Source organism: Chlamydotis macqueenii, chromosome 2 (genome assembly GCF_036417535.1).
Source record: "Chlamydotis macqueenii isolate bChlMac1 chromosome 2, bChlMac1.mat, whole genome shotgun sequence".
In the NCBI taxonomy this organism is placed as follows: Eukaryota; Metazoa; Chordata; class Aves; order Otidiformes; family Otididae; genus Chlamydotis; species Chlamydotis macqueenii.
The window spans coordinates 52,885,879-52,913,347 of NC_141557.1; the positions used below are offsets into that span (position 1 = coordinate 52,885,879).

The 27,469-nt window shown below is 42.0% G+C and overlaps 1 protein-coding gene across 1 annotated transcript; it reads right to left on the reverse strand.

Moving 5' to 3' along the window:
- Positions 1-547: 547 nt before the first annotated feature.
- Positions 548-12,893, reverse strand: PPP1R17 (protein phosphatase 1 regulatory subunit 17). Its single transcript, XM_086741674.1, has 4 exons — positions 12,578-12,893; positions 10,599-10,751; positions 9,020-9,181; positions 548-2,037 (listed from the first exon to the last, which is right to left on the reverse strand). The coding sequence occupies exons 1-4, from the start codon at positions 12,777-12,779 to the stop codon at positions 1,958-1,960; spliced, it is 597 nt and encodes a 198-aa protein (XP_086597800.1). The 5' UTR covers positions 12,780-12,893; the 3' UTR covers positions 548-1,957.
- Between the last annotated feature and the right edge of the window lie 14,576 nt (positions 12,894-27,469).

Consider the following 27,469-nt stretch of genomic DNA (forward strand, 5'->3'; position numbering starts at 1 on the left):
AATTAGGATGCAGTACCGTCAGAGATGTCACTGGGACTGTAACTCCTCTTTGGCAAAGAACCTATAGTGCTAGGCTTAAGGGATGCACCTTTTTTTTAATATATATATATATATATATAAAACTGTGTCAGCATTCCCCAGGCTTGGAAACAAATCCTCTTCAGAGCAGTGAAGTAAGTCACATCCTATTTGTGCTCCTGCCTTGTGTTGTTAATGGCCTTCCTGTCTAAACATGTACATTTTTGCAGCTAATCCATTGCTGATGTGCATTTGAATCTTTTCAGGACTCCATGCTCTCACTCTTGTTGTATTGTGCACTGAAGATATTCACCAACTTTACTGGGAAAGCTAGACTCGAATCGCACATATTTCTTGTCATGTACTTCTGTGACATACTTTACTGTATACCTTACATGAATGTTGTTATATGAATGATTGATTGATTATATTTTAAATATTATCTTGTCGCACTGATAGATTAACAGGATTTTAAAAAGTACACCTCCTAGGTATCAGGCATCCCATTAATAATATAGCTGGCCTCTAGTACACTTTAATACATGACGATTTATTATAAGCATGTCGATTACATTTTGAAGCTGAATATCTATGAATGGACCGCGTTCTCATGAAAGATGCTGGGTCAGTCACTGTGGCAAATGAAGTCAAAACTACTGTGCTTCTCAGCTGTCTGCCTAAGGGTGTTAAAAGGATAGCTAAATTCAGTCTGGCAGGCTAGATAGTTTTTAACCTCTCTGCTGCATTCCCTAAGGGTTCAGCTGGCAGTGCTGCTTTGTCTAGCACACAGAGCTATGAAGGTAAGCACAAAACTACTCAGTTCTACCTATTTTGTATAATATTCTACAAGTACCCGTCTCTGTACAAATGCTGAAGGCTGTAGCTGGCTGTGAAAACAAGTCTTGATTGAGTCAATGAGGTAAACTATTAAAAAAAACGTGTGGGGCTGTTCCACCTTGCAGTATGCATTTGCCATTGAGTAACACTATTACTTTTACTCAGTTTTGACCCTCCTGCTGTGGTTTTTTATCTTTACAGTGCCTCCTAACTAAGAACCTAGGACTCATTTTAAAAAGTAGATGTCAAAAGAAAAAATATGGAGTAAAAGGATCAGCTATCCAACTAGTTTATCTTTCAATACCCCAGGAATAAAAGCTCTGAAAGAAAAAAAAATCCATAATGTACCCTGGTGTAACAGGCAGGCATTGCATTTCCTATATGTTTCTCTTCTCAGAGCTCTGCCCTCCATCCTGTTTGATGTGTCAATGCTGACAGTCCTTAGCTGTAAGTTTTTGTACTACAGTAAATCTACCTTTTCCTCCTCACAAATACAAGTTGTGAGCAGATACAGGCAGAGGAAGTGTTTGCTTTGCATTTCAGGGACTCTAGAGTTGATTCCTGCCCTCCCATCCTCTCCACCTGTCACATCAGCTCTGCATGTGGCAATTTGCACTGCAGTCAGTGTTATTCCAGTATTGGAAAGTTGGACAAATGAAGTGAATTTTCAGGAGAAAAAAATGCAATTTGTATCATTAGTTGATGTTTTATGACCCTGTGCTACCAACCACTCTGATATCTAGTGCCAGGTACAGTGGACTGGTGATGTCGTTTGTGTTAACCTTTATCACCATGCTGCACAAAGCTAGAGCTGATCTGAGGTGGATTCCTCATTGACAAAAATCCTGGGAAGCTGCTTTTAGTAAACCAAGAGAATCCTTCCAACCCCATGTGTGAGTGAAATTTCTGTCATCATCTCCTATGATGCTTGCTGGGATTTCATGAGATGCAGATAAACACTTGAAGAGAATTTAAATTCAAGTGCATGCTTAAGAAAAGTATTATTATTTATAAAAATGAAAGGATTGTTTTTTTCTATGTGCTGCCACTTTGAATGACCCAGAATTATTTACACTGCATTCCTGGAAATATCACTGTAATCTTAACTGGGGATTATGTCTCCGTCCTTTTCTTCATCTTCCATAATCACTGTTTGCTTTTCTTCTGTAAGCAGCTTAGCGCCTTAAAAACCGAAGGACACACACACAAAAAAAGAGAGAGATAAAAGGAGTTGATTTAAAATATTACTTCTTTAGAAAATATCACGATAAGAGTAATTTTTCAGTCCTCTTTAATTTCTTGATCCTAACGTAGTTTTCCAACATCATGGGAGTTACTTATCATTTATTTTTGGCACATCACTCTCCTGATAGTTTACCAGGAGTTTTATTTATTATTATAATATTTAGAATATATAATATCTGTAATATAATAATATTTATTATTTTAGACAGTGAACTAGAACACTGCATTTTTAGCTAAATTCATCAGGCACTCTTAAATCCAGTGTATTTCTGCTACCTGTGAAACAAGACACTGAAGTTTCATCTGGGAACCCATTTGTAAAAAGGGTTTGGAAAGCTAAAAAAGGGAAAGAGCTTGCATGATGAAATAAATACTGTCATTAATCTTTGTGACTGAGTCCATTTATGTGAACATGTGTATGCATGCTTGTTTTCTATATGTATTACTTAGATTTTGCAAATGCAGATGCCAAAAGAGACAAATGTTAGAATACCCACATGCAAAGTGCCATGCCCACTGAAGTTGTATAGTATCAATAAATTGCAAAAGCAACCAGATTAAGATTAATGTTAAAACACTCAGGTATGTTACTGAAGGCTTTAAGCCAGTGTATGAATTACGGAGGTTTGGGGTCTTAATAAGCTTTGGAGTCTAGCCATCCTAGAAGAAAAATAAAGCTTCATCTCTATCACAAAAGCACCAAAGAACAATATGACACGATACTGAAAGGAATTTGATTTCACAACACACCATGGGGATTCCAGAAACCTTTTCATCATCTGTAGGTATGCTATGTGAAGTATCTTTCCATGTGTAAGTATTCCCTTCTTCCAAAGTCCTTCTCTTGTATAGATAGGTTGTGGATCATCCTTCCACAAATATCTGCCTCTCCTCCCTTCTCTCTGTCTTTCTTTCTCTTTCTCTCTCTCATACTTAAAACAGTAAGTCCATCCCTTATGGATCTTGAGGCTTTTATGTGATACCAAGATATCACCATTACTGTAACTGCACTCTTTATTAGAAATTAAATTAATTGAGTGAAGAGAGGACAATGCACTAGATAGAAAATGTTCTTAATCCCTGTTTTAACAGATTGTGTTGGTTTTGCCTGTTCCTAGTAAAAAGCAAGTGACCTCTAAGATATATTTTATGCTCACATTCCTTGGTGTGAAGGTTAACATGGTCTAAAAACAGGATGAGGGTTACCATTGTGTGGAGATCAATGAAATCTCTCCCTAATTCAGTCTCCTGCTGTTTGCGCTCTGTCTGTACTAACCAGCTGAGCTGTTCTGTCAAACCAACCTGTTTTGCTTCTTTCTGCTTCGAAAGCCCTCTCACAGAGAAGGCTTTCAGACTTGATGAGCTCTGAAAATAGAGCAATACCACACAGGAAGACTTTCTCCAAGTTTGGAGTCTTTTCAAGAGGTGATGAATTAATGAAAATATTAACCTATACTGCCCTTAGTTAGCTCCTGCTTCATTTATAGGCACATCTTGTGAACTAGCTGGTTTCATTGCGATCATGAGATAAACTGAAAGGCATGAATGCATATTATCTTGAAACACAAAGGACTTCATTTGTTCAGGCAGCAATTGAGTAACTGCCATTATTAACAGCAAAGAATTGTCATTTTATGGAGATGGATGTAAATGTTCCCCACTCATACTTCTATTCATATAGACAACTATAGGCAAATACAGACAATTTTTTGTTGTTGTTTTTGGGATTTTGGCGGGTGGGAGGTTAGGAGAGGGTTTTTTTATTGTTGTTATTTTTTCAACATGGTGCATTTGAGGAACAAGGAAAACATGCTAGCTAAAATATGCTTAAAGTGTGAAGCGACACTGGACCACTTGATGAGAGATAGCCTATCTTTTGGGTAAAGTAGGAGTAAGAAATCAGGAATGTAAGCTAAATAAAGCTGCGCTGTGCTTTATGATCATGTCTCTTATTTGAATTATGAAGTGATGAAGGAAAAGTATGTTTATGTAATTCTAATGGCTTGATTATAGCCTATAAACTAGCTTTTTTAGAGCAGATGCCAGAGACAGCTGGAAGGTAGCAGCAAGCAGAGGTCCCCAGTTCTTAGCTGGACCCACATCAGTAGCGTGCCAGGCGCTTACCACAATCTGTAGCAAGACGATGCACAGCTATCAGTGAATCACTTTGGTTTCCAGCAGAGTTCAGGATTCAAAGCTCCAAGGAGGACATAGCCTAGAGCTGCAGACTATTAACTTTCCAGACTATGGACCACCAGCAACTTCAAGGAAAACTATATGCCTTTAAAATCGGCCTTTTAATGCAAAACAGTGGAAAGAGGATACAGATGGGATGTCTTAGCTAGAATTGTTTCTATAACAGGGGGAAAGGATTTTTTTTCTTTGATTTAGTGCCACTGATCACTTGTGGGGAAAGTGTGCTTTACTGAATGTGGTTTGGAAATTCTAGGTTAAAAGGAGTGAGCAGGATGCTGGAATTGGGGAACATTTGTAAGTCAGTCTTTCTCTGTTTACTCTTTAAGTAAATCACTTAGTCTTCGTGCCCCTGTTTTCCCAGCTGTGTGCATTATGAAATGCAGCTCATCTCACAGATCTGTTTTAAGGATTGGTACCTGTTGCTGTTAATATCTGCCAAGAGATCTCACTAAAGAAAGCAGTGTAGAAATAAAACGTAGCCATGTTTTTCCAACAGAACTTGCAACTACTTGTAATGTTTAGCTAAAGACTAGGACCTCAAAGGCTCAGGAGACAGGAGAGCTTCTGTTAGGAAGCTCAAACGTAGGCAGAAGAAGAAGTTGGCTTCAATCAACTGTTTGCCAGGTGCCACCTAGGTCTAAGCCACTCCTCCTGGGCTGTAAATCAGAAAACCACCAAGGTGGTACCAGTTCCCCTTGACTGACTACAGACAGCTCCTGCAGCTGGGTTGGAAGAGTATTGGAGTGCTCCCGTCACATCCCTTGCACTGGAAAAGGGACAGAGGTGACATTAAACTGCTGTACTTCTCCTGCATCACTCAGAGATTTTTCACTGAGGGGTTGATGTTACCCTAAAGGAGCTACCTTAACTAGTATTCTAGGGCATGAGGGAGAATGACGGCTTGAAACTGTTGTTTTACTTGTTATCTCTGATCTGATTAAGAAACCTTAAGCAGCCACATTTCAGGAATTGTATCCCCATATTTACCCATGTATTTACATTCTTGCTCAAACCCACAGGCCTGAAGAGCTCTCAGAAATATTTCAGTTAATTGAATATATTGCTAAATGGAGATGGCAATAGAGTGTCCCAGAGTTTAATATGGGCTTTGGATCAGATTCAAATCATTTACTGTCATGTGAGAGGGAAAAAAAAACCATTAGAATTATGATTATATTTTGTCCTCTGGTCTAATCCCTTCGGAAAGCCAAGATGTTGGCTGACTGAAGGGGAGCTGGCCACTGGAGGAGACCTCTGCTCATGGCTCATTTTTACATACATGACACCTTGTTATTTGTGCCTCTTCAGTAGGAGTTTGAAAGTTGAATACATTTAGAAGTCACACCCTTGCAGGGAAAGGTTTTGCGATGCCCAGGCGTAGACATTTAAGCTGGATAAGGACTGATTTCCTCAGTCTCCTTCTGCAGACAACAGGTAGCCATGGGTTCCTGCAGACGGTAATGTTCAGATCCTAATTGAGCAGCCCCCTTGGCTGTTTGCAAGTTGTGAAACTCATTCTATTTCTTTCTTGGATCCAGCAGATACATTGATTTTTATCACTTTGTATGGTCTGTTTGATTTGCTTTTATTTGCAATAGAAAATCTCTCTGGCCACACAAGAAGGAGAGGGACCATCCTAGAGTGCTCATAACCAGCTGGTCAAAGTGAAGGGAGATAACACAGCTGCCATTTTTAACTACATTTACAACAAAGCTATTTGTATGGACAGCTGCTTAAAAAGATAATCTAGTAATTAAGCTCTGTTACTACAAACAATTAAGTGGAGGTTTGTTTTTTTTTTTTTTTTAATTGGCATCTGGAAGTGGCACTTGGGAGAGATCTGAAGGGGAAATGTTAGAAATTGGGGACAATCCTCATTAGCAGGTCACAAGGGATACACGTGGCACTGAGTGTGCTGCTTACTGCAGTAACACCAATAACATGGAGACAGGGACAGAAAGGCCTGTCTGTATTTATTTAGTGCATGTAGCCCTGCCGGGGCTTCTCAGGTCTCCAGATCTATAATTCAGGTTCTATTTTGCACAGCAGTTCCGCAAGAGCTCCGTTTGTTTGTGCTCTGTCTGCTACCTGATGGGATAACCCTGAAAGTAAACAAGTAGTAAATACTGGACCAGCCCGCAGCCACAATGAGTCACTTTTTCATAGCAAGTCAAGGAGCCACTGCTGGCAAATTTCAGCCAGCAGAAGGATATATGTTGGCATGTATCTTGAAAAGAAAATATGCATCCTTAGAGTAGGGAGGGAATGAAATTCAGGCATTCAAACACATAGGCTGCTTTGCCCCTGGTACAGGGACAAGTCTGTCACTGGTGGTCAGTCATTGGAAAATAGACCCAGAATACAGGACCTGGAAAAGCTATTCACAGGGAGAGATGACATCTAGCAGACTGCTCTGAATCCATGCTGAGTGCTGAAGGTGGCTTCACCAGTAGACAAGAAAGTGTCATTGGATGTATAGTTGCAAACTGCTGAAAAATCCATTCGTTTCTATCATTCCCCAAGAGCAAATGCACACAATTTGAATTTTGTCACACATTTGAAAGTCACTGCACTTTTCTTTTTTGTGCTCTTCCCTTCTGTGTTTTTTTTATTTCCAGATCATTTGGGGATTATAACATGTTTCTGTTACCATAAACTTGTATTAGCTTCTTTTCGCTTTGAAAATTATTAAAAAGAGGGAGACTTCATGGGAGGCAGGAGGTGAAGAACCTTACCGTGCTTCTTATTTCTCTCTCAAGTACCTATTTGAGCTAGTTAAAGCTAGGATCGAAATATGAAGTAATAAGTGACTAGATGCTAATCCAACCAGAGTGTTATCAAGACAGGTCAAGGAAATAATTCACCCTTGCTGCATCCCCTTAGCTAGCAATTACATTTAAACTGAACAGGAGTTGAGCCTCTCAGCAGCACTGTCACGTGTTTCACCTCTGATTTCTATCAAACGTGTTTTGCTTTCAGATCCTCCTTCTCTGCATATACCCTGACATGCAAAGGATAAACAGCATCTTCAAAGGTGCTACAAATGGCCAAAGGCAACTTTTCTTGGGAGTGTTTTTGAACTGACCAAAATAATATCTCATCTCTCCTCCAAGGTCTACGGGGAGGGTAAGCTTCAAGTGTAATAAACAAGACTAATATTTATTACCAGTGGTTTGATAAATTTTGCCTTGCTTCTGTTTCTGAACCAATCCCTAAAAGACTATTTTTTTTCCCCACCTAGTTTATTTGTCATGTGAAATTTCAGGTAATTTGCTGAGTAATTTCCTCCAGCAATTATATAAGTAGCTCATTATCAGTGCACTGTATTAAATAGAACCCTTGCAGTTGGGCTCCGAAGTTATACGATAGATTTCATTTCCCCCAGCAAATGACTGGACCAGGTTTCCAGTGACTCATTCACGGCAGCTCTGATGCCTCAAACCATCGGGATGCTTGAGTTCAATGAGCAAATTAAAAAATGTATTTTCCTTAGGCAGATCAATATGCAAGGCACTAGTATTCACCATCCTTGTTGCTATGATCGTGCAAACTTAGTTATACTCCTCTCTACTTTTGGGAGCCCCGTACTGATTAAATGAAGAAAATCCTTACAAGTCTGAGTCAGTTATGAAGGCTCAGATTCACAAAGAAGGGAGATGTCTGCAAATACAGGTGCCTGATTGGAGTGATGAAGCAATTTGCACACCTTATAATTATTAGATGTACAGGAAATTTCATTCAAAGTGCACCTGAAACTCAGGTGCTTGATGTACTGAGCTGTTGCTTAATCACTCAGGGCCAAAGTATCTGTCTCAGGATCTTTTCATTTATTGTGCCTCACTGCTCAGTAGTGCCAGCCCACTGCAGAACCAGTTCATATGAGAGGTTCCTAAAGGAACAGTGTTTCCCAGTTTTGGGACTAGTTTTGGGTCTGGGGTTGGTTTGTTTTTCATTCATTCATCTGTTCATTTGTTTGTTTTCTGCTCCATCCTATGATCTGGAAAGGGCTGGTGCATAGCACGCAAACTTGCCCTATTTCCTGTATCTCTAGCTAGCACTAGTAATTCCATGCTTTACATCTTCAAAGACCTTCAGAAATATCGATGAATTGAGGTTCTTCTGTGACAGAGGAATGTGGGAAACTCAGCAAACAAAGGGTCTTGGGATCAAAATGTGTCTGACTGACTTCATATGGTCACTGAGCAAATCAGCTGCTGCACTGCATGTTAAGCCAGAAGCACAGAACTGTCTTTAAGGTGCTGTTAACGAGAAGTTCATCACAGCTTGGTTTCCTCAGAGCACATTAGGGACTGTGGAGTTAAGAGGAGGTTAATCAGGATAATTTTTTTCCAGGTTGTTGAAGGCTGTGTGAGCTATATCAGTGCTGGTGACATAAAAATTTCTATGTGCTCAATTTGAAAAGCAGGGCAGTAGTTAGCCTTTCACAAAAGTAGGATCATGTTTGGAAGAGTTAATCAGGTGACCTGATGCCTTCTCTTACTCCCCATCCCTTCTGTCCCAAAACCATGAGTAGGGAATATGAAAAAGGCTTTCCATAAGCTACCACTTCTATTATATAGTTTGACCAAATAGGTACAAGTTCAGCAGGAACTGCTAAGTACATTGGGCAGAATAATCTCCTTCCAGCCTCCTCCAAAACATACCTCAGACATTAGCCATTTTTTTTCTTCCTGTTTGGAGCACCTTTGTCTAAGTTTCTTACCTATTATCAAGGGTGGGATGTGTATGGCAGGTGTATCTTTTCTCCTGGGCTTCTTCTGCTCCAGTTCAGTGATCTGTGAGCCTGGACTCACTCTCTCTCTCTGTGGTTTCTCTGTGATACCATATCTTTTCAGCAGATTATCAGAAAAATCTGAAAATATGCCTGCAGGCAAGAAAAAAAAAGCCTTGTTCATATCAAAGTTTGCACCTGTGTAACTTTCCCAATGACTGCTCTGAATAAAGGCTGCACGAGTGGATTATCTGTTCTGCGTGGTGCACCTACTCTTCAGATTTTGCAATGGAATACTTTTCCTCCAAGTCAATTATATCCCATAGGCCATAGACAGCGATGCTTTCAGGTCAGCTGGCTTCTGGTTGTACTTCATGGACTAAACTGCAGCTCATCAGAAATCATGGTAAAGATGAGTGCAATCTTTTATTCGAGAAGCTTAAGTATATTGTCAAAGTAGCTTAATCATGTGGATGCTCAAGCCTCTGCCTGGGAGCAATGTGACCACAGAGAAATGGCCTGTTTTAACTAGTGAATCAATGTTTTCTTTATGATATGGCTACCATGGGTACAAAATGCAGCTCTCCAGCCTCTGAGCCACTCTTCCCTATGTGAAAGTTGAACAGAGTCAAGTTAAAAATCTGGATTACAAATACTGGAAAATCCCAGCTGCTTGTTTTTGACTTGGTGAGTTGTGGGTACACAGGGGACCATGCAAGTAGTTACTGACTAACTCCTCTGTGTATATGCAGCATGGGAAGAAGAACTCAATGCAGTGGATACAAGAGCGCAGCTCTTTCCCAGGGGAGCACAACAAGGAGTGCTTGTTAGCAAAGACACGCATCAGACATTTATTCCCACTGCTGGTCTTGGAAGATGTCAGGTTTCAGTGGCAGTCTCCTGCTCATTCTTCCCTTCCCCAGGTTGGGGGCATTTGGCTCTTGAACTTCAGAGGTCTGTAGATGCGCAGCAGCAGGCAAGCATCCTACAAGGAGCCCCTTTGTTGCTGTGGTGGTTTCTGGCTTCCCAAAACACCCAGCCTTTGCCAGACTCACCATAAGCACAAGAGCCCTGCGATTTCCAGGAGGAACAACCTGCAGCTGGCTTGTGTGCCTTTCCCATCTTCCCCCAGCCTTATGCTTGATCAGCTTCCTCTTGAGCACCGAGTACGAGTTGCACAAAAAAGTACAGGGGTTCAACTAGATCCTTTTTAATTTTGGACCAGGTCAAATCTGGGTATCTAGCATGGCTCAGCAGATAGAAATAAGAACACATAATTTACCATGCAAAGGCAGTAAGACTATGAGCTCCAAGGGAGCATATTTTTTAGGAGCACGCACCCACTCACAGTGGTATTCCTAGACCTTGTGAGAAAACTCTTCATCTAACAGGGAATGCCTTGCAGAAAGTCAGCCTCTCTTTGCCTGCCTTCCCAGGTGTACATGGCATGGAGCTGCGTTCGTGCCCATCTCCACAGGGACATAAGTGAATGAGAGGTCTCTGGACCTTTGCCCAGAGTCAGGGCCCTCAGCTGAATTGGGATTTCAAAGTCAAGAGATGTATTGCTCACCTGCTAGAGGTGGTGGGGTGTGTAAAGCCGGTGTGTCTTTTCTCCTTGGCTTTTTTTGCTCCTGTTCAGTGTTTTGGGAAGCCTGGATGGTTTTACCTTTTCTTGGTTTCTTTTTGAGGTCACAGCTCTTAATCAGCTGCTCTGAAAGATCCTCTGCAGGAGGGAAAAAAAAAAAAAGACTAATAGAAATGGAAACTGATGGGAAGTAATAAACCAGATGGTGAAAAGAAAAGCTTTAATAATACTGCTTTCGTCCAAATAGATCAAAATGCCTGTGGAGAAACATCTCTTAAATAGAAAGTCAGTACAAGAGGCCTCTGTGCCATACTCCGTGGGAGTCAAGAGATTTAGGTGGTCCTTCTGCTTTGTAGGTGGTAGACATAAAGCAAAGGGAGAGAGCTGTGGGCAGCTGTATGTTACGTGGCAGAGGGAAAGCTGCACCATAGTGTGCAGATGTCCCATGGCCATCCCTGTTTCATCCAGTTCTAACTATGCGAGCTGTCTTCAAGGGTAACAGGGGCACTTTTGTGAAGGAAAGATTTATGTGTGTGAGGTCAGCCTCAGGTATTGGTAAATCGACCCAGTATATTGTGCCCTTCAAGAGCTGGCTTTATTTCCAAAGCCACTGAGCAGCTGGTATTTACTTTTGATTTACATAACATTACACTAGATTTTTGGTTTTCCCTTAAAACAGTTGACTCAGATGGTCAGCACATTTTTTCCTGCAAGGATCTACATTTCTGGGTGCTTATGCAAACTGAAAATACTGAATCTAGCCTGTCATTAGTATCATCATGCAAACCAATACTTTGATTTCTTAAAAGTTGCTTGTTTGGCTTCAGCAAGGTTCCCTACCCACACCCAACCCCTCAGTGCAGACTTCGGTGCAACAGGACTTTGTTCCAGGCTCTCCCACTATTTGAGGCAGCCGTATGTCTACGAGCCTGCGGGTAGACATGGGAAGGACGACCTCAGGGTGAAGTCCCTGGAAGATGTGGGGTCTTTTTCTGACTCTCACAGGCTTCCTGCGTGGTCCTCATGAGCTCATTTAACCTCCCACTGTCTCGGTGTGCCAACTGTAGAATGAGACACATTCTGTACTTATTTAAATAAGTAATTTTATGGAACAACTATGTTTGGTATGCCAGCAGTTGTAAAAGTGGTGTGTTTGGCTAGGAATGCTGTGGCAGGGGCAGAACTAGGATACCTTCCTTGCAGGCCAGATAAAGTTTATAAAATTGTGCTTGCCTGCGGTGAAACACTCTTTTTGACAAGCAAGTGAAATTGCATTTGTGTTACATTATTGTTATCACAAGGGTAACAACAAGCAAATAGATTTTTGTTTCTGGGTTGCTAAATCTTCATGACAATTTTGCAAGGCAGGAGTAAAGTAATAGCATTTGAAGCAGAGGCAAAGACCATGAATATGTGAAAAGCACATCTATCAAGTATGAAGTCTGGTATTTAGGAGTGTGGTAGAGCAAAGATGCCTCTGGTACTCAGTGCAAAAGTTATGTACAAAATACGTTCAAGAGAGGAAACAGATTGATGATGAAGGAGAAAAAGTGTTTAGAAAACCACCCCAGTGGAGGCAAAAGGGGTGTTTGAAATTTTTACTGAAATTGCATATGGAAAATGTGTTTAGGGAAGGCTCAGCTGTATCCTAGCTTCCAGTTTGTTGTGGTATAAATGAAGAAACTGCTCTACTATTTTTATCAGAGAAAAGAACAATGACTCTTTTTTCCTTTCTGCTCTTCAATTAACTTCGCTCTAGTGCTTTGGCTAATATTTATATGCAGGAGAACCACTCTTTCCCTTTCCATCTGGCATCAGAAGTGTCAGCAGAAGGTGTAATCTATCGGGTTTCAAGAGGGCTCAGTTGTGTTGCTGGAGGGGAAAAATGGACACTGGACAGGACCTAATGATGCAAAGACAACACCTCTCTAATTACTCCAATGATGTCATCTAATAACACTTACCTAAATGGTTACAGTGCGAATCTCGCTTGTCCAGTCTGTCTTCTGGGATATCAAGTGGCTGAACACATTCTGTTGACATCATTGAAATGGACTTTTCTCCCCCTTTGAAGCTACTACACAGAAGAAAAAAAAAAAAAAAAAGCAGCAGCATGACATAAATCAGACATATCAGTGTTATATATCCACTTGCTAGCCAGATCATGAGGAGGTCTTGTCTTCCAGCTGCTCTCTGTCACGCAGTCTGCTGGCCTGATTTTGCTCACGCTTGCTAAGAGGTGCATTTATTCACTGCCTTGGTGACACATGCAATATCCCATTTTTCCACCTGTAAGCAACCCACCCTAGCACAGGAAATACTTTGGCTCTACAGAAGAATGCAGACTTTGATCATACAGAAAGTGCTATCACATACACAAAGTAAATGCTAGGAAATAGGATGTTTTGTTGTGGTTTTCTTCTCCATTTTTTTTTCCTGAACAATAAACTAAGGATCATATTTGATGTTTATCATACAATCTAGCTTTAATTAAAAATGCTGTTGAGTTAGTCTTACAAGTCCAGTGCCTCTAAGAGAACCTGGATACCCCTAAAGACCCAGCTGTGAGAGCTACCACTGAAAGATGGCCAGTGCCTGTAGATCCCAAAGCCATCATGAAGAAGACTTACTCATCACCTTGGTAAGAGCACAGGAACCCATTTCACAAAGCTGTTTAAGTGCCTGTGCTCTGTAGGTCTCACTGGATTGCTGCTTTGGCTTGTTTATCCCCCTCTACTCACAACTGCAGAGGGTCCTGGAGCCCAGCCTCCTCCCTGAGCTCCCCCACCATCCCCCAAGCTGAGATTTGACCCTGGACGTGCTCACTGGGGGACCACCCCAGATGCCATCACAGGAAGAAGGAAATGAGACCATATATTACTGCTGATTGTTTCTATGGTTGCTTAGCAGGAACCCATCAGAATAACAGAACAATGTTAAAGGAAAAAGCCTTCAACCTGAAGGTGCAGTCTGAGTGAGAAAAAAAAAAAAACAGGAGACAGCATGAATAGTAGAAGAAAGACAGGAGGAACTGGGGAAAAACAGAGGAAGGAAAGGGAGGTGGAGAAGGAAAGGTAAATAAAAGAGAAAGGTGAAAGAAAAGGCAGTTGGAGAAAAACAGCGAAAAAGAGGATAGGAAAATAGGAGACTACTGCAGGAGTTTGTTTTTACCTTGCTGGAGGTAAAGAAATTACCTATATTATTTCCCTGTAAATTGCAGTGATTGTTTGTCAACAAGAAACAGAACAGTAGGGGAGTTAACCTCATTTCTATGACTCAACTTGCCTCTATATAGAGAACAAATAATCTTCAAGCAAAATCCAGTCACATCAATATTTGCCAAACAAAATATGAAAGGTCACACTCATAATCATGCACTGAGCTAATTCTTCAGGGGATGGAAAAACATGTCCTAAACTCCAGTGACTTCAAAGTAAGTGGAGCAACACTGGCTGACAGTAATAAAGGTCAGGAACATTGACTCATAATGTACGTACGAGATTAACTCCCAACCCTTCAGTATTTAAAATTCACAAAAATTTGTAAAATTCTGCAAATTCTTAAATACCTTACTGAATCAGACCTGGATAAGGGGTTTGACCTCCAGCTGTTCACTGCAGAACTGTCCCAGTCCAGCTTCACATCTGTACTAAAGGATTATACTGCCTGGAGACTTCATTTGCATTTGCAGAAAAAATAGTCTTCCACCTGGTAAGACTCTGCATAAAGAAATCTTTGAATGCGCCTTAGCATGGTATGTTTGCTCTTTTTATTCACTGTATAAAAAAGCTATAGCTATGGCTTAAAATGAAGCAGTCATAATTTTATTTAAAACAAAAACTTATTATCTGGCCATATGAAAGCTCACTCTGCATTTTGTGATTTGAGGGAGGTTTTTTTCTTCCGTGCCATTTGATTTTATCAGATTTAATTAGGGCACGCTGGCTAAATATGATGATTGTAGGGAAAAATGTTCTTTTCTGAAAGGTACTCTTTTTAGAAAGTTTTCAGTAAAAGCAGGGGTACCACTTCAGACACTATGGACTTTTTTTTTAACAGATCTTGAGGCAAAAAAAAGCTGAGGATAGATAGTACAATTTAAATACAAAAGTGGTAGTAAATTATACTGATTGGAAATGCCTTAAAAATGTGATTAACTTTGGTTTTATTTAACTAAATTGTTTTGTTGAGTTATTTCACCTAATAAAAATTAAGCTTTGTAAAGAGACTTAATGTAGGATTGGTATATGCAGATTATGAGAGACTTCCTTAATTATTTTTTCTTAATACAGTAGATTAAAAAATAGTATTCTAAAATAAATCTCTCAGATCTGTCTTCACATTTTCATAATCACAGATGCCAAGACTTTGGCATCTTCAGTGATGTAAAATACGGCTTTGCAGCCTAACTTCTTATATATCATGAGTTTTGATATCTTGGGCGTATATACATCGCATACTATGCACGAACCCCTGAGTGCTGTTACATCCTGTCGCGGTGCATTACACACAGAGCTCTTGGTCAAAGGAGAGGTGATGTATGTGGGCATTGTAATGGTGCTTTCCCAAACCACTAAAATCAATTCCCGCCACTAAAGAAACACATTCCCCAGTAACATTCCATGTGGGAAGGAAGACTGCTATGGGGACTGTATGAACTCATTAACACGCCTTTACAAATGGAAGCGTGTTCTTGGATTTTCATGTGTTAAGTGCAACTCTTCCTAGCAGCCTTCATGCTAGCATGGTTTGTTCTCTTTGCTGCAGTCAGTCACCTTGGTAGGTAATGCTTGCTATTGACGTGATGGACTAAGGTTTTGTGTTTTTTTTTTTTTTCTTGCACTGTTACATCACTTGACATAATGAGCCACACTCACCACATTCATCCTTTGTGCAACTGTAATGGTTGCAGTGGAGCTCTAAATCACACTCAGTGGGAGACACTTCCTGAAATGGATATAGATTTTCCAATATGAATTAGGATTCAACAGTCATATAGCCTGAGGCTTTGGTACAATGCAGGTTGAGAAAAGTTCTAGCTTTGACTACATAGTTTTGTATTTGCTCCTTGTAAAAGCATTTGGCATTCAGTAGGATTTGCTCCACTTACAGACAGAGAAGAGCAAGGAACAATAAGGCAGGCGGAAAAGTGCAGATACGAGGAAAAGCTACTTCAGTCTCATGTGGATTAGCCCTCCTGCTGAGTCACAGTCATATAACAGCAGGACTCCTTGTAGGAGATGGTGATTCAGATGACAAATATCAGAACTTTTCACTTTCTAGATATCACCTTTGGTACTGATGGATTTTTTAGGTTGCTTAAAGCACACTCTAAAACTTTTTGTCATCATTGGCAGTTCCTGTACATGCTTGATTAAAACGCCCAGATAAAGCTATCCAGAGAAAGGAGTTGTACAGCTCCTACCACTCACTAACATAGCCTTAAAACACCACACACGTTCATGCAAATAATAGGATTCTTTCTTTGCTTAAATTGTAGGGCTTCAGCAAGCAATCCACCAATGCAAGCAGTTCTGTACTTCCATTAGGTAAAAATATTTTGCCTAGAGGCAGACAAAGAAACCAGTTTTTGTTTACTATTTTAATGTGCAGTTAGTTTAATGTAGGTATTTGTCTCAAATAATCAGGCTAGACCTTAGGGAATATTCAGCAAAGCTACTCTCACATATTTATACCAAAATCATGTGAATCATTTGAGGCCATCTATCATGTGACATTTAAACCAACTGTAAATGAACTCTCGAGAAAAACCTGTGTTGTAAGACACAAAACTAAAGCTTTGAGAACAAAACTAAAGAGCTGGACTTTTTTCATTTGATCCTGAATGAGGCATAGAAATGGCTTTGGATAGGGGAAGTTACATTTCCATTTCTTGTCTTCTCCTAGGATTTGAATAGTTGTGGGTGCTATGCAGCTACATGGAAACTATGTACCTATGTGTATTTGTATCCAGCCTTAAGGAACAACGCAGTTCTCAAATGAGTTGTCAGTAGGCGATCATTCTTACATATAAGATGGAGAAATCAATTGCTGATCTGCAATTCTTATCAAAGTTTACAGGGGCTAAGTGGGCATCAATGTCAACAGTCCTCACCGTTGTACCTTAAGGGCATGACTTCTTACACATGCATGTCGCTCCCTTGTACGTTGAATACTGAGAATTTGTGAACTGGCCCTTTGTAAGGTCTCCATAAATTGTGGTTCTGAAGACTTCAATAGACCATGTGGTGTTGTCCACAAGTATGTGGATTTTTCTTTTTTTAATCCTTTTTTTTTTTTTTTTTTTTTTTTTTTTTGGTTCAGGGCAGTGTTTTGTTTCCACAATTGACAAATTCCCCAAGAAAAAAACATGCACTAGTTTACGGAACATACATAATAATTAAAGAAACAGTTGGTATGTTAACATGGATACTACATAATGAAAATACTCTTGACAGCATCCTTTTTGGATGGCAGCAGGCAATCTGACTTTATTGAGTATTTATTTTGGTAGGTTGATAATAATGTTGCCACAGAAGCCTGTATGACACTATGGACCTATCTTCTCCTGGACTCAGGAGGGTCCTGTAGGCCAGGGAATGTGGACAAGCATCAGCAGTTGAATGCATCAGCAAGGCCAGGCCCTGCTGCTGCTGATGCACTCAACAGCTGGAAATGGGGAACAAGTGGGAATATCTTACAATGCGCTGCCCCACACAGACAGGAGGCAGAGGCTGGACTGTACCAGCTACAGTCTACCCTGCACTGAGGGCAGCGTTCTGCTACCCTGTGCAAAGAGCTGCGCAGGCATCAGGGTTTGCCCTTTAAGATTGGTGTGTCTCCTCCCACCATGCACACACTTACAGTCTCCTAACAGGTTTTTATTATTAAATTATTTTTAATTGCTTTGCCCCTCTCATGTGCGATGAGCACATGAGCAAGGAGGGACAGGCAGGCTCCTGGCATCCTTAACCTGCTCTTTTCTTCCCTTCCTAAACCTACATGGGAGGCAATGACAGACCTGTCCTTCCTCCTGTCACTTGTCCTCTGCAGGGTCCCATACTGTGAGTAGGCCCCCTATTTGCACCAAGGCACTTACAAATGTCTAAGGAAGAAATAAGATATCATCATTTGGATGTAGTAATCTTGCACCCACCTTCCCAACACAGAGCTCAGCTGAAACAGCTCAGGGGCCAAGAGGAATGGTACCACCCCTGGCTGCTTTTGGCTCCTTCCACCTGCACTCAGCAGGCAGCCTCAGCTCCTTTATCAGCAAATATGCACCTTCACCCATACCCCGGTCCTATCCCAGCCCCATTACAACTGCTTCCTTGGCAAATCTTGGAAATAAAGCAAGGCAACCCCTCTGCTGCACTCCAAGTAGAAAATAGATGCCCTAAAAGTAGAAAGTCTGGGTGTTCCTGCTTTGCATTCCAAACTTTTCCTTACAAGTTTTACTGTATATTTAACATTACTCTATTGAAGTGGCATCTTGCTGGGCACAGAAGACAGCCTCATGCTACTGCACAGAAGTTCTTTGTCAGTTATTTGGGTACTAGACTGCTCTCTCCAGGCATTTTTATCAGATTAGTCTGTTTTTTATTTTTCTAAAGCATATTTTAAACTTCTTAGGAAACAGGTATTTGAAAGCCCAATCCTGTTGTCTCCCTCCACCCAAATCTTTTGCTAGTAATAATTGCACGAATGCAGAGATCCCACAGGATTGCCTGGGAGCAGTTTCCTCTCCCAGACAGTGCAGTGCACTCCTGGGGGCTAGTTCAAAACCCTAGCTGGGCTGTGGACTAACTCCCACTACTTCCCATAAACTTTTTTTAAAAAAAAAAAAAAATCCCAACAGTTAAACTTTGATCAATGGAAAAAAAAAAGTGCAAGATACATTTCCACAGGTTCTGGTCACAAAGTTTTTATCTTTGGAGATAATAATAATTACAAAAAATTTCTTCCTTAATTATTTCCTTGAGGTAAAAATTAACACTTCATGCCAACTCTTTGCAGTGGAATAAGAAGTCCTAATACCAGTTCCCATGCTGCTGGCTTGCATTATCTCCTTGTGAACTGTCCCAGCAGTTAAAGTTATTCGAAGCAGTTGTCTCTAAAGCAGTCTCCTCCCTACAACCCCATCCCACGCAGCCCAGTCTCACTGCAGTCGCATCCCCAACTTTCCCCACGTGGGACCATCCCCAGCCCACTCCCCGCAGAGTGGGGACCCCAGGCTTCCCTGATACTCCCCACGGGTTGCATGGGGCAATTTGCCTTGTTGGTGGTGGCTGCTAAAGGATAAAAATAAAAATTAAAAAAAAAAAGAAAAAAAGGAAAAAGAAAAATAAAACATCAAAAAGTCACCCAGGCGGGAGGGAAGTATGTGGATGAAGTACTTACGAAGCGAGGTGGGATTCGGCGTCCGGGTGCGCTGGAGTGGGACCCTTTTAGGCTGGGGCTGGGGCTGATGCTCCCTCCTGCCTTATCTAGGGAGCCGTCACTATGGCAACGTGGCACTCAGGCGTCCTCCCGGGGGCTGGGGCACAGCATCACCCCTGCACCCTTGTTGTAACCCTGCTCCCTTCCTCTTCCACAACTTGCCGAGGCCAAAGGAGAGGGAACAGGACTGGGGAGACTGGTAGCAGCTCAAGACGAAGGCATCTTTCCTGCCAGGTGACCCAGAGCCGCAGACGCTGCTGCTCCCAGAGAAACAAAGGGAGGATGTGAAAGCTTCGGCAAAGGGAGCCAAAAGGCGAGCTGCAGCCGCCGTGTCAAGAGGCGCAAGGCAAATGGCAAGGGGAGGGAGCGAGGCTGATGCCGTCTGGGGTCCCAGGGGAGAGCCGGGGAGAAAAGTGGAGTGAGGAGGCAGGGCACATGTCTAGGAGCAGCACCATCAGCACTAAACGCGATGGATGCCGTCTCCAGCGCTGAGGTTCGGAAATGACTGCGGTGTTTGTGTATGTATCTGGCCACAGCTAGTTTATACAAGTGTGGTATTTATGGGGCCAGGCAGGGAGTCTTCTGTGGCGGCCAGTTTTTTTGCCAGTAGAGACCAGTCTCTCTTATTTTAGCCCATGCCTTTGGATGGAGCTGTTATTTCAGCTGAGGGGAAAAATATACAAACATGCTTGACGTTGGAAAAGCTCTGGGAGGAACACTCTACTCAGTGGTGGGACTGTGAACTGCCCCTGTGGTATTTCTTGGTATTCATTGCAACAAAAAAGCCCTTGTCTATGTCCTTTTATTAAAACAGCTTTAAAAACCATGACTGCTCACAGTTGCCGTTGTCTCCTCCTTCTCTTTTCCCCCACCCAGCAACTGCAATTCAACAGCACCAGCATGCACTGCATACTTTAAATTAGTCAAGGTTTCTTCCCTAAATAATATATTGTACTGAAGGCCCAAAGGGGCAAAGTGCTGATTCCCAGCTCTGCCAACTGTGCAGGGCCCTTGGATTCTGTATGTTTCAGGTGCGGTTCTGCAAAGCGCTGAGGACATTCAGTGCTCTGAAGGCACCACCTGGAAGCACTGTGAGCTTTCCCCGCGGATGTCTGGGAGAGACAAGCACATTCATTGCCTCACAGAGTGTAAGTCTTGTGTGTTTAAGTAAGTGTCTCAGAGACTTGTTCTTAAAAGCAAGCTCATAAATGCTTAAATCACTGCTGAAAAAAAAATGGAGCATAGGCTCCTAAGTAAAGTACACTAAGACTTTTTGACAAGATTAAGATTTCTAACTGAAAAGAAAAAAAAACCAACAAACCAACCCCAAACTCCTCCAAACCACACAACTCCCAAACTCCTCATAAAAAATTTGGTTTTTATGAGTTGCCAATTTCCATATTACTTTGATTTTACTTTCAATATTGTCAAGACCTCTCTGTTGCAGTGAACTTTAAATAAAAATCCCTCTAGTTTTACACTGAAATGCCTTTTACTTAGAAACAGAAGTTATTTAATATTTTCCTATGAACTAAGAAAAATCAGAATGAGATCACTGACAAATGGGCTCATGAAACAAAACACTCAGATCAGAAGCGTATTTTGAAACTCAGCTCGAGATTACCTTTTTATGTTTTCATTGTCCTGATTGAAAAAGTCAGTCAGTCATTTATAGCACTGGCAAAATTCCCTGAGGATGAGAAAATCATTTCCTGTTCTAGCCACCAGACCCCAAGGATGCTTTGGGAATATTACAGAATAGCTTTAGTCATGAGGAAAGTGGCGTATCACACTCAGCAAGATCACACATCCAACTCTCGCCACCTCTTACATTTGTCAGGTACCGCAGGATGCCACAAATTGTTTTACTGCAGCAGCAGATTTATCCCAGTCTTTCCAGAGGGGCTGTCACATTACCAGTGTGATGGAGGATTTACTCCTAAATCTCATCTTTTACATGTTTACAGTTGTTGTCCTGCTTATAAGAAGGTTGGGACTCCTTCCAGCTTTCTAATCCTTCCTGCTCTGTTATTTCACAAAAAAAAAAGCCTGGAAAATAGTTTGAGTCTGTAGTAAATCTGCACTTTTAACCCCCTTCCCTCGTACACAAGTATTCCCATCAGCACTTGGGGAACTACTCATGTAATTAAAGATAAGCACATGTCTGAATGTTTCCAGGCTAGTGCTTTAGAAAACAGGCGATACAGCTTTGACAGATGGGAAAGGAGGGGACGGTCTGATAGAAACCAGATAAATACACAGATATATACACACACATACACATATATATACATACAAGTATATGCAACTATTATCTAACTATGCATTTGTTATTTTTATATTTGTTTCTGGCTCGGTTTGTAATTTAAGGGTCAATTTTTCAAATGTCCAAAGGGGAGTGTCCTTTGGCCGTCCTTTGATACTTTTTTCCTGTTATAACTTTCCTTTTCTATATTGAAAGGTTGGCTTACCGAAGCTTTTCAGCACAGCATGAGAGAGTGATTTCTTGGAAGATGCATGGTGCCCCTTGATGTTACGCTTGCTGGTCAATAGTAGGTCTACAGTTGGTTTTGCAGTGTAAGCACAGCTGGCTTTTCAACACTGCGGTAACTAGTAAAGATTATTTCCCAGCTGCAGTTTTGCTGGCAGTGAACTCAACTTTGAATACGTTCAAATTGAAGACCAAAATCAGATCTGACTCATGGGAGTGCCAGTCCAGTATAAACCAATTGAAACACTGGATTTCTAGAAGGGGAAGCCAGAGAAAGCTCTTTTCCTTACAGATAACTGGTGCCATGCTCATTCTGGCGTAAGTGAGCCTGCAGTATGGGCCAGATCATATGTGATAAATGAACTCATCACCAGTGTGATGGGTTTGGAGAGTTGGTTTTTGAGGAAGTCCTGGTAGAACAAGACTATTATTATGCCTTGATTCATAATATATGGGGGTTTGGTTGTTTGCTTAGAAGTCTTGCATTAAATAAAAATCCCACTTTTGGAATAGGAGGGGAATTACTCCAAGTAGATTGCTCAGCTTGGCCGAGCGCTGAGGCTGGACAACCTCAGACTCCATGGGGCATTAAAAATGCCTGTGCTTTCTCCTTTTCTGCTCTCCTCTGTACCATCATAAAAATAGTTCTACTGTGACGGATTTCTATGCTGGTCCTCTTTAAAAACCACTGACTTTTAAATAAACATTATGGTCTGGAAAAAATGCAAGTACGCAAAGGAGGCTACCTACCAGGCATGGGCGTGGAGCAGAGCAGCTGATGCTGCCTGCAGAGGCCAGGATGAGTCTTCTGGGAAGGAGGTGAGACTGTGCTGCACAGGAGAGAAACAAGACACTGGAGATCATCAGGTGAGTCATATCAGAGCATGTTCCTATGCAAAACCCTCCCTAAAGGGGTGAGGGTGAGCATAATTATCAGTACCAGGAGGCCCGCTGTCCTAAAGATGACGTAGTTGTCACCTCGGCATGTTCCATAGCTACTGCAGAAGTCCATGAAAGGCATTAAAAACTGGTATACAGTCAAGAGTATAGATGGAGATGGTTCTGTGGGGTTTTGTATTCAACTGCTTACATTACAGTTTATTCAGATTTGACTTTCAACCCCAGAACTATTTTCAGGTGAAATAAGAAGTGCTGATAAGGTGGAAGTGAAGGGCAATTTCATTTTAACAGGGCTTAGGCATTGAAAAAGTGGTAATGATCCAGCCTCAAGTGGCTTCTTTACGCAGTAACATGTGGTCACATCCCAGATAATACTTCCTCCAGATAAGCAAACTCAGGGCTCACACTATCCTGATGTGCTCAAACCCAGCTTCAGCCCGTGCTGCTTATTTCTGTGGGAAAGTGAACTGCACTGTGCAGAAAGTTTGGTCCAGGTTTATGCTAACTCCTAAGCCGCTGCATGCATGTGCGTGCCCAAAGTAAATTTATACGTAGAGAATTAAGGAATTGCATCTTTTAAGGACCAATTTATTCATTTAGTCACTTTATAAATGTTGTAATAGGTATAAAACAGGCTGTAGTCGTTTAAATAAGTAACTTGGCAGCCAGAGTGGTTTGATCAATAGATCAATGTGCAGGGTTGGTTTTTTTATCAAACAGATTGCTTGCTGAACAGTCAACACTTGTCTTTGGTGATTTCCCTTTAAGTTGTGGAGGTTAAAAGTGCAATAGATTGAAATCTGCACTCAATGCACCTAACTTTCCAGACAAGTGATTATAAACATTTACATTTTCCCTTACATATAAAAGAACACGCGTATAGGGGCATAAGTTGCATTAATCACAGACCCAAACATATAGATAGCTCACACCTTTTTAAACAGAAGGCTTACTTGAGGAAAATTATTGCCACATCCCAAAAGGCAGCACATTTGTCCTGGGTCCAAGAGGGAAACCATCTGTGTTTGTTGTATTGCTGAGTGAAACCTTCGAGGCCACAGCAGTCTCTGAGGGCCAGAGGAGTCTGGCATTTGTATCTACCCTGACAGATGGCTCCCGTGCAAGTATCCTTCCTGCTGCCCCTGCAAAGGTTAGGGGGATTATGAAGGAGACCTAAAAGGCTGGAGGAGAATCACCCCATTTAGAGTGGCAAAGGGAGTTTCTATGTCAAGAGGCAAAGCGCCGTGCCAGGGCTCCTTATGTGAAGCCAAGGGAAAAAAGTATCACACTAAGTTGACATGAAAATGAGTGTAGATTAACCTGTGCTTTTACACTTGGATAGATAATCTAATGTTTTCTGATGTATCTAGTTTATATCCAAGTCTTCCTGCTTACTTTGGGAGGAGTAAGCTGAAGAGAAGAAGACATGGCTTTAAATGAGGGGGGAAAGCTTTCAAGTTTGGTACTCCTAAAGACTCCGGTCCGTGGTTTTCATCAATCCATATGTCAGAGGGCTTTGGTGGGGGGTTACTTTTAGGGAAAGACAGATGTAAAAATCCAGCAAATGGCAGATGGTAGTGGAAAACTATATTCCAGGGAGACTTGGGACAAAGCAGTAGCAGATGAACTATGGCCCCTGTAACTTGTGCTTCTCCTTAAACACATCACTCTTCTGCAGCACGGAGCAAGGTGGGAGCTGGGCTGGGGTGAAAGCTGCCCTTGATCTCTGAGAGAAGTCTCTGTCCTTCCCTTTCCAGGGGTATTGGATCTGTCATGTTGCTCCTTTCCCTGGAGCACCCCTTGCTGTTCCTCACCCTGCCCTCTAACCTCTTGCTCTGGGCAATGAGGTGCTAAACCCATGTCTTCCTTGTGCATTGACACACAGGGTCTTTCTGCTAAAACATGATGAACTTGACACGGTTACAGTGTTTCTAACTAGGCAGCCGAGCATTATATTTTCAAATGTCATCACAGCCCTTCTGCACTTACAGCTTAAAATATTAAACATCTTCTAAAACACTGCTGTGTTTGTTCTCCTTTCTAACACCCTCCATGCTAGCTGTTTTGTTTTATTAGACTGCAAACCTGGGAAGAAAGCAACTTCTCTGACTGGAAATTACATGCATGGGTGTGAGAAACACCAGGGCCTACAACATGCACTTGTGTCTCAGACTAGAGACAGAGACTCATAAGCAAATTCAGGCTGTCCCTGGGCCTGTCTGTGCCTCACAGCAGGATGGCAGCGAGATGCAGACATCCGAGGCGATGGCTGTGAACTTTCCTGACATTTCAGCATGTGTTATCCAGTAAACATTTTATTAAAAGAGGAATAAACTAGGCTTGATTGAAACCAGACCACAAGTCTGATTTTCAACATAGGGCATGTAACGAAGAAGCAAGAAGAGGAGCGATCCACATGGGAGGGCTGCCAAAGGAATTCAGGAGAGGTAAATACTGCCTCCTCTTGACTTCCCTGGGTATTTCCAGTTTGTTGCAAGCACCTTGAAAAATCCTGCTCATCCTTTATTCTTTGCGTTATGGCAGCATCACAAGCCCTTTGCTAGTCACTGTCTTACCATGCAATAAGAGTGCACCACTGTGCTGATAAACTTCCCCTTTGTGGCTGGATCAGGGGGTCTCGAGACGGGACCTGGGCAGAGATGCTGAGTTGTCCAGCATTGCTCAGTCAGTGTCAAGCTATGCGCTTCATCTCTGGCATTTCTCAGCATCTCCCCTCTGCAGGAAGAAATAAGAACATATCTTTCCATACCCTGAGGTTTGTGGTTATTATTCTTTTGCCTTTATAAAGGAAAATAAATCTAATTTTCAATACTTACAAAAATCCAGTAGATGAGAAACTGTAATAGATTAATTGATGCTGGCTAGAGAAGGCAGAGGATGAGAGTTCAAGGAAGTAGTCTTCTACATACCATGTCTTTGCCACTTCATTCTGAGTGTCATCATTGACTAATGTCTCATGTAAGTCCTTACCTGGTCAACTGGCTGGCTCAGTCAAAGCCCTGTTGGCCATCATGTGATGATGGCAGGCTGAGGACTGCAGGTTTTTTTTATGAGGATATACTACTGAAGAAAATGGTTGTTTTTGTAATTTTTTTTCAGTGCCTACAGAATGTATTTATGTTGTTAATATTATAATCTGTGATTCTGTTTTGGTGTGGGGTTTGTTTTTGGTTTTTTTTGAGAAAACATTTTTACTTGCACAATTAAGGATGCTAAAGAGACCCATAAAGAGCCCTGTTCAACATCTTTGTCAGCGACATGGACAGTGGGATAGAGTGCACCCTCAGCAAGTTTGCCGATTACACGAAGCTGTGCGGTGCTGTCGACATGCTGGAAGGGAGGGATGCCATCCAGAGGGACCTTGACAGGCTGGAGAGGTGGGCCCATGCCAACCTCATGAAGTTCAACCAGGCCAAGTGCAAGGTCCTGCACCTAGGTCATGGAAATCCCAGGCACAAATACAGGCTAGGTGCAGAATGGATCGCAATCAGCCCTGAGGAGAAGGACTTGGGAGTGCTGGTGGACAAGAAGCTCAACATGAGCAGGCAATGTGCCCTTGCAGCCCAGAAGGCCAACCTCATCCTGGGCTGCATCAAGAGGAGCATGGCCAGCAGGTTGAGAGAGGTGATTCTGCCCCTCTACTCTGCCCTGGTGAGACCCCACCTGGAGTACTGTGTCCAGTTCTGGAGCCCCCAACATAAGAAGGACATGGACAAGTTGGAGAAGGTCCAGAGGAGGGTCACAAAGATGATAAGAGGGCTGGAGCACCTTTCCTATGAGGACAGGCTGAGAGAGTTGGGGCTGTTCAGCCTGGAGAAGAATAGGCTCTAGGGAGACCTGATAGCGGTCTTCCAGTACCTCAAGGGGGCCTACAAGAAAGGTGGGGAGAGACTGTTCAGTAGGGCCTGTTGTGACAGGACGAGGGGTAATGGTTTTAAAATAGAGGGAGGTAGATTTAGATTGGATATTAGGAAAAAAATTTTTACACTGAGGGTTGTAGAACACTGGAACAGGTTGCCCAGAGAGGTGGTGGATGCCTCATCCCTGGAAACATTCAAGGCCAGGTTGGATGAGGCTCTGAGCAACCTGATCTAGTGGGGGATGTCCCTGCTCCTTGCAGGGGGGTTGGACTAGATGACCTTTGAAGGTCCCTTCCAACCCTAACCGTTCTATGATTCTATGATATTGTGTTGATCAATGAAGCAAATCAAACATCTCCTAGTTCAGTTATTTGAACATCTCTGTTCTTAACAGCTTGCTCAAAAGATCCCTACAAAGCATTTCTGTGCTGTGTTGCTGAGAGAAGAAGTCAGTGCAAGAACACTCTGGCCTCCTGCAGCATACAAGGATGTTTTGCCGCCATTTGACAGTTGTCTAGTTTGTGGCCCTGCCTCCTGAAGACCATAGCTGTGCTAAGGGCTGACGGGAAACAAGGGGATGTTACATCCTATAGTGGGTCCTGAGAAATCCTAGATTGCTTGGAGGACAGCAGTGGTGCTGCTTCCATGACAGCACTCGTGCAGGGCTTTCAGCATTGTCTTCATCCCATATTCCTCAAATTTCAGATTGCCAGTCCAGCCTATAGAACAAAATGAAGGGAAGGAGGAAGAAAAATGTGCTAATGGTCCTTGCTCAGTTCCTATTGCTAAGGAGATTACTGCCTCTATTCAGAGCAGGATGGTGTCCTCTGTCTGAGATGATCTCTTCCTTTACAGGTGATGGTACAGAGGAGATAGCACAAAATATTTCAAACAGAGAAAAGAAACAAAACCTCTCCCCCTCCATGCTGGATGGAATTTGTAGAAGCAGCTCTGCTTCCATTGAAACCAAGTCCAAAATTCCCCTTAATTTCAGTGCCTGCATTTCAAGCTTACAATTCTAATACCAAAAAGGTGTGTTAGTTCTTAGCATTTTATCCATTCTTCCTACAATGTCAACAGATTTGAGCCTAGCTGAATGTTTGTCAGCAAGCCCAGCATGGGTACATTACATTTAATTCATTAGA

What these genes read in the sequence shown, in the direction of transcription:
- PPP1R17 (XM_086741674.1), bottom strand. Translation starts at nt 12,779, where the DNA reads ATGATCTGGCTAGCAAGTGGATATATAACACTGATATGTCTGATTTAT. An exon ending in TTCGCACTGTAACCATTTAG is followed by an intron (nt 10,752 to 12,577) that starts GTAAGTGTTATT and finishes TCCCTCCTGCAG; the next exon opens with AGGATCTTTCAGAGCAGCTG. An exon ending in CATCCCACCCTTGATAATAG is followed by an intron (nt 2,038 to 9,019) that starts GTAAGAAACTTA and finishes TCGGTTTTTAAG; the next exon opens with GCGCTAAGCTGCTTACAGAA.